General features: G+C 39.4%; 2 protein-coding genes across 5 annotated transcripts in view; both read left to right on the top strand.

The window, feature by feature from the left end:
• Positions 1 to 9974, top strand: part of LOC107703807 (protrudin-like) — a 28078-nt gene extending 18104 nt beyond the window's left edge. Inside the window, exons 2-16 of one of the 4 annotated variants that reach the window (XM_016506550.1) lie at positions 1741 to 2070; positions 2458 to 2688; positions 2854 to 2924; positions 3034 to 3220; positions 3299 to 3394; positions 4266 to 4378; positions 4584 to 4705; positions 4852 to 4923; positions 5378 to 5398; positions 6680 to 6736; positions 6812 to 6865; positions 8322 to 8463; positions 8549 to 8595; positions 8680 to 8761; positions 8850 to 9974. In XM_016506550.1, the coding sequence (XP_016362036.1) occupies positions 2459 to 2688; positions 2854 to 2924; positions 3034 to 3220; positions 3299 to 3394; positions 4266 to 4378; positions 4584 to 4705; positions 4852 to 4923; positions 5378 to 5398; positions 6680 to 6736; positions 6812 to 6865; positions 8322 to 8463; positions 8549 to 8595; positions 8680 to 8761; positions 8850 to 8917 (1362 nt within the window). In that variant the 5' untranslated portion in view covers positions 1741 to 2070; position 2458 and the 3' untranslated portion in view covers positions 8918 to 9974. Of the gene's footprint in view, positions 1 to 1740; positions 2071 to 2457; positions 2689 to 2853; positions 2925 to 3033; positions 3221 to 3298; positions 3395 to 4265; positions 4379 to 4583; positions 4706 to 4851; positions 4924 to 5377; positions 5399 to 6121; positions 6143 to 6679; positions 6737 to 6811; positions 6866 to 8321; positions 8464 to 8548; positions 8596 to 8679; positions 8762 to 8849 lie in introns of all 4 variants that reach the window. The other 3 variants (XM_016506552.1, XM_016506551.1, XM_016506553.1) reach the window with 3 other exon arrangements.
• A 392-nt stretch (positions 9975 to 10366) lies between these two features.
• LOC107703702 (golgin subfamily A member 7B-like) overlaps positions 10367 to 12463 on the top strand; it is a 4749-nt gene continuing 2652 nt past the window's right edge. Inside the window, exon 1 of the mRNA XM_016506416.1 lies at positions 10367 to 10463. Within this exon, the coding sequence (XP_016361902.1) occupies positions 10452 to 10463 (12 nt within the window). The 5' untranslated portion in view covers positions 10367 to 10451. The remainder of the gene's footprint in view (positions 10464 to 12463) is intronic.

Genomic DNA, 12463 nt, shown 5'->3' with positions numbered 1-12463 from the left:
AGCTCTTCAACAGATCACTGGAGCTGTGTGAAGTTCCCTGCTGCTTCAAAAGCTCCATCATCATTCCGGTCCACAAAAAGCCCAAAATCACTGGACTTAATGATTATAGACCTGTCGCTCTCTGTGGTCATGAAGTCATTTGAGCGGCTGGTCCTGGCCTACCTGAAGGACATCACTGGACCCTTGCTGCATCCTCTTCAGTTTGCCTACAGAGCAGGTCTGTGGATGATGCAGTCAACATTACATCCTGCAACACCTCGACAGACCTGGGAAGTAGGCAAGGATCTTATTTGTGGACTTCAGTTCGGCCTTCAATACCATCATGCCTGACCTTCTCTCAGACAAACTGACCCAGCTCTCCATACCCACCTCCATCTGTCAGGACTGCTGAGAGGATTATTGGTGCCCCCTGCCTAACCTCCAAGATCTTTACACCTCCAGAGTGAGGAAAAGTGCTGCTAAAATCACTCTGGGCCCCTCACACCCAGCACACTCCCTCTTTGAAACGGTTGCCCTCTGGTCGGCGCTACAGAGCACTGAGAACAAAAACAGCCAGACACAAGAATAGCCTTTTCCCAGCACATGTGAACAACACATAACTCATCTCAGACTGTACATCTGTAAATAGCACATATGCACTTTCACAATTCTGTCTGTTGATATTTTCATTTTCTCTATATTTTATTACCATATTATATTTTTATTTATTGTCTATTCTCTTTATTATTATTGTTTTATTTCACTTTATTACTTTAAATGATATGTATGTCTGCACTATGTCTGTACTTTCTGTACTGGAAGCTCCTGACACCAAGACGAATCCCTTGTGTGTGTGTAAACACACTTGGCAATAAAGCTCCTGATTCTGATATTCAGTAGTCAAAGTCTGGCGGCAAACATGTTTAGTATGTGTTTCATGGCCTTAAAAATTCATTTTACTACCTAAGTTTAAACTTGCATGCTTGTTGCTCTAATATTATTGTAACACAATTTGTTCTGAATACTAATGAGACTGTTGTCATTAATGTGGTGTAAGTATACTAGCATAAGCACAAAGGGCATGTGATGTGAAAACATCTCCAGGGCCTAAAAATACCTAACCGGTGGTTAATTTATATATGTTCAAAACTCTCTTTATGATATTTCTATTAAGGTTTATAATGTATATAAATATAAATGATTTTTGTGTGTAATATTTATTGAACACATCACAATCCTGGATGATGATGGTTTTTAATGTCTCTGTCAAATGTCATCTTCAGGTTTGCTCATTTGACGAGGACAAGAAGTTAATTTTTGGCATATTTGCCTTTCTTAGATCTTCCTGCCTGCATGAAAGTGATGTGTGAAATATGAAAGACAGTTTATTAACTCTTAACTTAAGTTTATCATAACTCTTTTTGCATAAAGAGCAGATATTGTCTAAAATAAAATATCATTGTACCTATGTTTAAGCAGGCAATATCTCTTAAAGGTGCCATGAGTTTTTAAATCAGTGTTATTACTTTCTGCGTAAATCAGGCTCGTTAATTCAGTGATATTTGCTGGCCGCAAACAAGAGGCCTTAATAGAATTGTAGAAATTTTTGTGTAAATTTACCAGTGATATTATGCATTAAGTTGATCAAATGAAGGGCATTATTATTTCCATATCCCAGCAAGCACAGTCAAATAATGATAATTAAGCTACAAAAACAATCAGCATAAAAATCTTTTTGCTGAGTGAACTTTTTTCCTTTAGCTATGAAAAAATACGTTTTAAGTTCAGCTTGTACAAATGGCACTACTAGATTAAAATTGCAAAACACCTGGCAGTCATTTCTGTGTTTTGTTTGTCACATCGATGTGACCGGCGCTCCTCTGCTCTTCCTGACACTCACTCATCATCGCGCTCTGGCATCCACACATCTGCCTGTGGATCGCGGAAGCAGAAGTCGCTAGACATAAACGATAACTCGGCGTTTTGATATCGTTTTAAGTGGATTATTCTCAAATGTAGTGATCTTCATGCACATTAAAGACCTCTTAATGACTCTGTAGCGGCAGAAGACGCTGTTTAAAGGATTAAAAGGTATGTGAGAGTCTGCTGTGTTTGAGTGTTTTCTTCTGGGTGATGTTTATATGGCAGTGTTTCATGTTTCTCTATTAATATGAGTTTTTTTACTGTCATAACTAAGAATTTAATGTGTTCTAATGATAAAAATGGTCATAATGTGTGTTTATAAAATCTGGTAAACTTCGATTGAATTGACTGTAACATCTATTGTGTTTTTAATAGATCAGGATGCTTTGTTATACAGATCTGCTGGATTTGACATTGCTCATTGATTCTGATTAAATGATCAAAGCCTTTGAATACACTACCAGGCATCAGATTTAACAGATGAGAGACTGTCACATGTGCATAGAGATAAACACAGTCTTTGAACCCTCACAATCATGATCTCTGATTTCCCAGCATGCAGTGCACAGCCTCCCCTCCTCAGGACCCCATACAGGCGAGCGGCGACCAGGCCGAACTGACCCAGCTGCCCGCTAAAGACGCGTCCTCCACAGACAGCACCTCTGATCTGGGCAGCCCCAGAGTGCTGACCTTTGACCTGCTGAACATGGTGATCTGCTTCAAGCGGATGGCCATCTTCCTGGAGCCCATCACAGACTCGCTGGAGGTGCTGCGGTACCTGCTCGGGTGAGAGACATCCCATAATAATCGGAACTGCTTCTGCCAGGTGACTGTATCATGTGACTCTCATGAGAAGGCTTTTGTTTTTACTCCAGCCGGTTACTAAACGCATCTCTGAATTATTGATTCTGCTGCCTGCGTGTATCCAGTATTCAGCTCTTTTATTTTTAGGTGGAGGATGCCGCTGTGCTCCCTGTTCAGCTGCGTTCTGCTCAACATCCTCTTCCTCACTTTGAGTGAAGGTGAGATACGAGCAGATGACGTGTCTATGTGTGCATATATATTGTATACAGATGTACTATAATGCATTAAGGGATAACTGAGTGTCTCCTGGGTTAAAAATGTCCTCAGGCGCTTGGGTCACTCTGCTGCTGCTTGCCGTCTTCGCTCCGGCTGTGCTGGGTTACCTTGGCAACCGTTGCCAGGGCACGAGCAGTGAGATGGAGGTTCAGAAGAAGAAACACTTTGCGGTGCAGCGGCGAGACCTGCAGACGGTCCACATGAGCAAACAGGAGGCCATGCTGGAGGTCAAGGACATGTGAGTGGACGATTGAGTGATGTTTGAGTGATGAGATCAGCGCTGAGACTGAGAGATGAAGGCTTGTGTGTGTTACAGGCTGAAGCGAATAGATGAGCTTTTGACCCTGGCGTGTGTGTATGCAGAATCTGTGTATAAAGTGTTATACTGGGAGAGACACGCCATGTCCTCCATGTGAGTATCACGCACATAGAAGTACATATGGATGTTCCTTTGTGGAAAATTTCTGCCAGTTTCTGCCAAAATAGTGAATACAGATATTTTTACTTTATGTCGTCAGTGAACTTGGTATTAACTACCACTGTCAACAAAAGAATTAAATAATATGATGAAAATCATATGATATGAAAAAGTTCTATTTATGTCTTTCTTCAGATAAAATATGAACAAAATCAAAAACTTAGCCAGGGAATTTTCTGAAATTTGGTTGATTTGACACGGAATGACTCTAAGGTATTTTGGCAGAAATTATGGTTACCATGGTACATTTTTGTAAAAGATTATGTATAGTGCAGCAATACTAACCTTAACGATAACGGAAGGACACCAGCTGTAATTTACACATACACAGGGTTCGTACAGTCATGAAAAACCTGGAAAAGTCATGCAATTTTAAAACGCCCTGGAAAAGTTTTGGAAAAGTCATGGAAATTTATTTCACAAATCTCTGTATAATAGAATTCAGTAGTGAACCGAAGGCAAATTAGTAGCATTAATAGTCATTAATTTTAGTTAACATATGCTATGATGAATTTGAACATAGATTTTTATTCTTATTTTACCTGTATGCTTGTAAAAAAAAATGGAACATTAGGTCATGAATGTTGTCTCAGAATATCATGGAAAAGTCATGGAAATTTATTGGTCAAAATGTGTCCAAACCCTGTGTATAATGTAATATTATTCATACAGTTAATGTTGTTTTGGTCTATTTTCTGTTATCTTTGTTTTAATTTGTAATGCAAAACGTCTAATAAAAGCAAAAAATATCAGTTAACTGTAAGGATTGTGAAGGTGATTGTAATGAGTGTTATTCTGTGTGGAGGTTTTACGGTTCTGTCCTGACGGCGGTTTGTTTGCTGTACATGGTTCCTGTGGGTTTGAGTCTGTCTGTGCTCAACAGCGCCCTCTTTCTGTGGAACAGAAACTTCTGCAGAGGTCAGTAAAGACATGACATGGTGATGCGTAAATGCAAAACTAAGCACTTTACATGTTGGTCAGAAGGTTATTGCTTCCGTGTGGCCAGACTTTATGCTGATATTAAAATGATTAGTGAATATATATATATACAGATTCAGTATTTCCATTCGGTTTCACTTAGCTAGACATTCTCACACAGTTTCCTTTCTCTCATTCCCTTTAGTTCTTTTGGAGCTGAAGGAGTTTGTTCACCCGAGTCGGGTCCTGCCTGCGGAGGAAACTGAACCATGTGACCCAGATCAGGCAAGCCTGCTAGAACGCACGCCCACTCCAACCAGTGTGGAGGTGAGAGAGTTAAAACAAACAAACTCTTGCTACAACCAGAAAACACATCTAGACAGCAGACGGATTATTTTCAGTCTGCGCTACTTTGTCCAGATTTCTATTTCCAGTCCAGACTGACTTATTCTGTGAATGTGCTTCCTGTTCAGGATCAGTCTCCCGGCAACATTGAAGAGGCAGAGGAGGCGGAGCCTGATGATGAGTTTAAAGATGCCATTGAGGTCAGAAAAAATCTCTTATCTATCTGTCTGTCTATTTATCTCTGTCTGTCTGTCTGTCTATCTGTCTGTTTATCTCTCTGTCTATTTATCTCTCTGTCTATTTATCTCTTTATCTCTCTGTCTATTTATCTGTCTGTCTGTCTATTTATCTCTGTCTGTCTGTCTGTCTGTCTGTCTATCTGTCTCTCTGTCTATTTATCTCTCTGTCTATTTATCTGTCTGTCTATCTATCTGTCTGTTTATCTGTCTGTCTATTTACCTGTCTGTCTGTCTGTCTATCTGTCTGTCTGTCTGTCTGTTTATCTGTCTGTCTGTCTGTCTATTTATCTCTCTGTCTGTCTATCTATCTGTCTGTCTGTCTGTCTATCTGTCTGTCTGTCTATCTATCTGTCTGTCTGTTTCTTTTTCTGACATGTTCTCTCATTTCTGCTCTTCTGCTCTTTGCCTGCTCAAGGAATCTCAGCTTATTCTGCCGGTAAGTAGCTCTGTCTGTCTGTCTGTCTGTCTGTATCTATCTGTCTGTATCTGTCTGTCTGTTTATCTGTCTGTCTGTCTGTCTATCTATCTGTCTGTCTGTCTGTCTCTCTCTCTGTCTATCTATCTGTCTGTCTGTCTCTCTGTCTGTCTATTTATCTGTCTATCTATCTGTCTGTCTATTTATCTCTCTGTCTATCTATCTATCTGTCTGTCTGTTTATCTGTCTGTCTATCTATCTGTCTGTCTGTCTCTGTCTATTTATCTCTCTGTCTGTCTGTCTATCTATCTGTCTGTCTGTCTCTCTGTCTGTCTATTTATCTGTCTGTCTGTGTCTATTTATCTCTCTGTCTGTCTATCTATCTATCTATATGTCTGTGTCTGTCTGTCTATCTGTCTGTCTGTCTGTCTATTTATCTCTCGTCTATCTGTCTGTCTGTCTGTCTGTCTATCTATCTGTCTGTCTGTTTCTTTTTCTGACATGTTCTCTCATTTCTGCTCTTTGCCTGCTCAAGGAATCTCAGCTTATTCTGCCGGTAAGTAGCTCCCTCTAGTGGTGTGGAGACTTATAGCATTAATGTTAGACCACAGCTGAGTGTGCAGATATAGCGTGTGTATTTATGAGTGTAGATATCAGCCTTCTCACTGTCCAAGTAGATTTAGTCATGTGGTTTAGTGTGTATGTGTACATGTCTGACCTCTGACCTTTACTCTGCTATCCAAGGAAACTCCTCTGGCTTTAGTGGTGAGTAATAGAGTAACCCAGAGCATTTAATATTTGAGTAAATTCACAGTAACTCCAAATGAGTGAAGAAACATCCTGTCTTCGTGTGCATGTTTTTGCATTAATGTAAATGCTCTGAATGCATGTGCACAGGATTATGTATGATAATTAGATTTTAGTAGGGTGCATCTCACAAAACCTGTCAAGAGATGTCTGGGGAAAAATAATGATTTAGATAAGTTAAATAATTTTTTTAATGGACGCTTCATTGTCTTTAAGCAGAATGTCATTTATTTTATTTTGATTATGGGGTGAAATGTGACCTGGAAATATTCTTGTGAGATTCACCTGTATGTCTTGACTGTGTTCAGGTGTGAATTTAAAATAAGATGTATTTCATTTATCTCATCAACTACAAATAACCTCAAACGAGACGCACAGTGGATCAAGATCAAATCCAGACCTAATAGTTGACTTCTTCAAGAATAATAATCGAATGTATCTTGTTATAAGAGGCATGAGCGTTGTAAAACTGTCCGGCCCGTGTTTTGAATTTAGGTGTGGCCTGTAGCCTTTTTGCTACCAAAGAAACTGAGGAGATGGAGAGCCCGTAAGGTGCCCACACACACCTGTCAATCATGATCTAGGTGTTCTAACCACACCTCCTCATGCCTTTATTCATTTCGGTAGCTTCTATTAACAGTGATGTCACAGGAAATGGTTACTTGGTGGAACTTCCTTCAGGTCAGGGTGGATTGTCACACTATTTCTTTGCGAGGTCTTGTTATGAAAAGGGTTGGGAATGTCTACTAACAAACATAGTGATGAGATGGGCTACTCTATTGTCCATTTAAGAGGTATTCAGAATTCTGAAATACATTTATGAATACGTTCAGTTTGGGATCTGAATTGAATTAACTTATTTGAAATGTGCCCAACCTTCACTAGAGCCTGTATTTCGAGGGCTTGTGGTGTTTTTATGGTGTTAAGTGCTGTGCGGCACAGAAATCTGAGACCTCTCACCAGTCATCGGATCACTGCAGGAAACAAAGCTCAGCAGCAACAAACATGGGTCAGATTTACCGAAGTCGTCACACGTGCCGCTACAGGCGCAGGGATTCATCTGTTTCTAATGACTTCAGTGAATCTGATCTCTAAACCCAAAGCCCGCGACATACAGAGCGGAACTAACACAGAGAGAAAACCTTCACACACCTTCACATGAGGAGAGTGCACTGATTTATGTACATGGGTCAATGACGAGGATCTGGTGTAAAAATTTAGTTTAGTCGAAAACACATGTGCGATGTTCATGTTTTTGAAAAATGCTATACCACTTTCAATGAAAGTTTGGAGTGTATTAGAGTATGTAATCATGAATATACATTTTCTTGGGTCACACTATTTGATGTGCAAATTCCAAAAAATATGAAATATGTTTTTTATAACTTAAATAGTTATACTACCTTGACGTTTTTGACCATCAAATAAATAAATTCAAAATCAAAATAATTTTTGGAATCAATTTGGAAAAATCAAGTCATTCACCTATATATACAGTGGGTACGGAAAGTATTCAGACCCCCTTCAATTTTTCACTCTTTGTTATATTGCAGCCATTTGCTAAAATCATTTAAGTTAATTTTTTTTTCCTCATGAATGTACACACAGCACCCCATATTGACAGAAAAACACAGAATCGTTGACATTTTTGCAGATTTATTAAAAAAGAAAAACTGAAATATCACATGGTCCTAAGTATTCAGACCCTTTGCTCAGTATTTAGTAGAAGCACCCTTTTCCATGTGATATTTCAGTTTTTCTTTTTTAATAAATCTGCAAAAATGTCAACAATTCTGTGTTTTTCTGTCAATATGGGGTGCTGTGTGTACATTAATGAGGAAAAAAATTAACTTAAATGATTTTAGCAAATGGCTGCAATATAACAAAGAGTGAAAAATTGAAGGGGGTCTGAATACTTTCCGTACCCACTGTATATACAGTATGTATATGTGTGGAAAATGTCCACGTGTTTTTAGAGGTTGTGTGCAGGTTTTGTCATGAGAGGGTGGAAGTGAAAGATCTTTTGGTGTCGAGCTGAACATGAGTGCTAATGGGTTCAGATCTGTCACTTGTCATTTCTTCTAAATATGAATGTCATTCATTTATTTCTGTATTTCCATGTGTTTATCCGTGGTAGGATGATGAGGACATGTCTTCTGGTGTTCCTGAGTTTGACACAGTGTCTGATAACGGGCTGTTGAGCAGAAACGAGCCCATTCGCAGTAAAGTGTCCAAACTCACTGAGAAACTTCGCAAGCGAGTCCCTGCCAACACCACCGGTCACTATAGATCTCTTTATTCTTCATTCTTTTTGCCATCCATATTATATCTTTAAAACCATATTTTCTTTTTGTCCTTCCACAGGGAACTGTTTCCAGTGCAGTTCAGCGTTTTCTGTTTTAAAGAAAAGGGTATGACCTCTGAGCTTCATCCTGTTGAACATGCTATTCAACTTGTATGATGTTGTTTCACTCATGATCATTGTCATTTTCCAGAGAAACTGCAGTAACTGTGGTGTCAGTTTTTGTTCCCGCTGTTGCTCGTATAAAGTGCTCAGATCCAGTATGGGAGCCACAGGTAGGAGAAGAGCATGTGAATCTTGTAAATAATGTTTTATTGAAGATGGTTTTACACAATGTTCTTTTTCTTTCTCTTGATTCTTCAGCTCCTGAGGCCCAAAGAGAGACTGTGTTTGTTTGTGCTATGTGTAATACTTTCCTCAGCACCAAGTAATGAAACAATGTTCCACCATTGCAATCCTGTAAAAGAAGCTTCAGCGATTCTTGAGGTTTCATTCTTTCTTTGTGGAGCATTTCACATGGAGGACCAAAACCCTGCAGCTTATGTTGCCTCAACTCTCTTCCTGAGGTTCCTCAGAGTTTTTTGCTTGTCGAAAACATGTGAGGGCTCCTTTAATGGTGACTTTTTCCTTGGAATATGCTGCTTTCCACATCCACCGCTAATATTTATCAAAGCCTCACGCCAAGATTGATTAGTTTACTAGGAATTCACTATACTGCAAAATCAAATACTGTAGTTTCATCAACTCGTATTATGGCATCAATTTCCAGAATGAGCCCTTGGTGAGATATCAGTTTAATATCAAGGGCCCTGTTTATCTGTTGTTGTTATTATATCACATCATACTAAAGAGGAGAACAAGACCATGGAAATTATGTTGGTTATTTATTGCCTTAAATGCCAAAACCAGTGGATCTGAGCATTTTAGCTGGCTCCTATATATTGTTCCACATACTGTCAAATCTGATTAGTTTAGTTGACATCAATAACTTAAGAAAACGAGTCAGTTTAATTCTCTCTTAACCATTTTAACTAGTCAGTTTTACAATTTAACCTTCTGCTAGCTGCTTATCTGCTTAAACCCATGATTTTTGGTTATATAATTTGTGTAATTTTTGTCTCGGAAAAAGATTTACTTTATATATTTATGTTTATTGTTGGAACATTCTCAGAAAGCATTTATACTAATCAAAATAATGCCATTATATTAGTCTATCAGATCCTCACAAGAGTTCTCCTGTTCGCTTTGTTATTGAAAGGATGAGCTCTGTTCCTGTCATGTCGTACTACTGTTATTTAAACATAAATTCAGATACTTTGGGTAAGTTATCCATAGTTTAACACCGTTTGCTTCCTTGGTTAAATCTTCTGTTACAGTAATAAACAATCTAAATTTGAATATAGCCGTGTGGAACTTCTGAGGGGAATTTTCGCGCCCCCCCGTCTGTATTTTGGCGCCTCGCACAGTTAGCCAACTGTCATTTACCTTAAATACATTTTAAACAAAACATTGCGGTTTTGTGGTTATATCTGTGATGTGACTGTCTATAATAAAGGTTATAATGGCGGTTTTGTCGTTCTCCCGACCGTTTTATACTGAAAAGCGCTCGTTGTGACATATTGTTGCTATGGTTACATTACCTCCCCAGGCGAACGCCACTTCGTGAACGTACGAAAAAAACTGGTTGGCTGGTCTTTAGCTGAAAGTAAAGAAGTTTAGACTGGTTTTAGCTGTTTTTTTTTCAGCTGACAAATTTATATAGTAATGCTTAATTGTAATTAGTGAAGACAGGCTGTTGAAAATTCTTGAGGGCGGTGTCAGTTGCTCCTCCCCTCGCGCGTCATCACATTGTGTGATTGTTTCCGGCTCCGCCCCCTCTCCGTTCATCCCCGGCGCAAACGTTTATTCCCGTTTCACTGAACGGTTTCAGCACCCGGGACAAGCATCTCGCGCTCGCATGGCAACATGGCCACGGAGGTGAGAAACTGCCCTTTCTTTATTCATCATGTTTGTACCAGCTGTGGGTGATACGACCCGTTTTTGATAGATGAGACCGTCTGAATCTCGGCGGTTTTGATCGTTTAAATCTGGCTTGAGATCACGGATCAGTACGTGACGTTACAGACAATCGAGAACAGCCGTTTCACGCTAGTTTTTAAAAAACAACCGTTTATGACTCGTGTTCACAACCCATAATGCACAGAATACAATAAAGTAAACATACAATACAGAGAGTGAACGAAACAGCTACAAGTGAAGCGCAGCGTCGAGCATGACTAAAATAGATAGTCTGATAATCTAAATGACCTGGTTTTAATCCAGTCAAATGTTATTTATCTGGACTGAACTGACAAAACTAAAGGCTGCGATCAGGTAGAGATTTACGTGATTTATTCTAGGTAACTAAGTAGGCTAATATTGGCTGATCTTTAGGTTGTTGTTTTCTTCAATGCCAGATCGAGTGTTGCTGCTATCCAAATAAAAGAGGGAGATACGAGATACTTTTTAAGTTTTGTAATGATGAGTATTATAAGAGAGATAAAGGCTCTTCACTACTGCTCTCAGGTCCTCTCTTGCTGTTTATAGCTGACACAGAGTGTCGTGGTCGCCTGAAATGCTGTTGCTTAGATAGATCTATAAAAGAAAGTGTGTTTACTCAAGATGGCAAAGGCTTGTTTGTGGAGTCGGAAGGATCTGGTGCGAGTGTGACGTAGCTGGACGTCAAATAGGATAAAAGCGGCTGTCCGCGGGTCGATAAGCTCTTTTAGCGAAAGCAGAGAGTGTTTGTGCGTCTCTTTCGTCGGTGACCGGATCAGGAATGAGTTCAGCACCGCGGACAGCGACGGAGCGAACAAAACTCCCGTACTGCCTCGGATCTGTAAGCGTTTTTTGTTTTATTTCCCTTTTGAAAAGTGATTTAACTGGCGATATCTGATTTCCTGTGGTTTGGGATTTAAATGTGATTTCAGAAGTTATTCTGAGGCTTATTTAAAAGTCAAATGTGTGTCCCGCCGAGTAACCTTCGAGCGCGAGATCTGTTTAATCTCGTGCGTGCGGAAAACAAACGTACTTCTCTGGGGGGTCAATAATCATTCTGCACAGGCTACACCGGCTGATTAGATTGTGTTTTGATATATTTGGTATCAGCGGTGAGCGCGTGTTAAATGATCGTCTCCTCGCGATCGATCGGTTGTGCTCGCGGGAGTCGGTAGCAGGGTCTCTCATCTTTCTGAGACTGTTACCGAGTGCTGCTTGCATGCATAATTAATGAGGCGTTTAGTAACAACAGCCCAGAACGTTTAGCTGTGATAAGTCTCGGTTTACCCGTGCAAAAGTGGCGGTAACATAGTACAATGGTGGTATCAGATGGTGTTTGCATAGAACTGTGATGTACTTAAAAAAACATGGTGCTAGCATGCTCCCAAAAACAAAAGTACCTAACAAAATGTTGCTAGTACATTGTCCATGGTCTGTGTATTCTTTGAACTGGCATGCAGTTTTTTATGAATGTGCATACAATGGTTTATATACTGAAGTACCATTCTTTCATTGGATCTTTTCCAAACATCGTTTAGTTCTAGATCCTGGGTATATCTTTGGGGAGTTCAAGAGGAAGAAGCAGTGTTTTGCATTCATTCGACATCGCATATGCCTTTTATCTAAGCCAGTGTTTCCCAACCTTTTTTTAGTCGCGGCACCCTTTGGAAATTTTAACAAACTTGTGGCACCCTACAAAATTAATTTTGTCACAATATTTAAATTTCTATTTTCGTACAACAGGGAAGAACTGCAGAATATAATGTCATACAGATATTTTTAATATTATGAACGAATTTTGTCCATCAATGGTGGCAATCAGTAGGCTAATTTCTAATGAAGAGACCAATTTATATGACAGATTTTAATGTAGGCTTTTATACATATGTAAACATTATTTAATTACCATTATAACTAGCTATCTCACAAATTTTTGCTCA

Source organism: Sinocyclocheilus anshuiensis, unplaced genomic scaffold (genome assembly GCF_001515605.1).
Source record: "Sinocyclocheilus anshuiensis isolate Anshui unplaced genomic scaffold, SAMN03320099.WGS_v1.1 scaffold274, whole genome shotgun sequence".
NCBI classification, from domain to species: domain Eukaryota; kingdom Metazoa; phylum Chordata; class Actinopteri; order Cypriniformes; family Cyprinidae; genus Sinocyclocheilus; species Sinocyclocheilus anshuiensis.
This window is presented reverse-complemented; position numbering and strand designations above follow the sequence as displayed.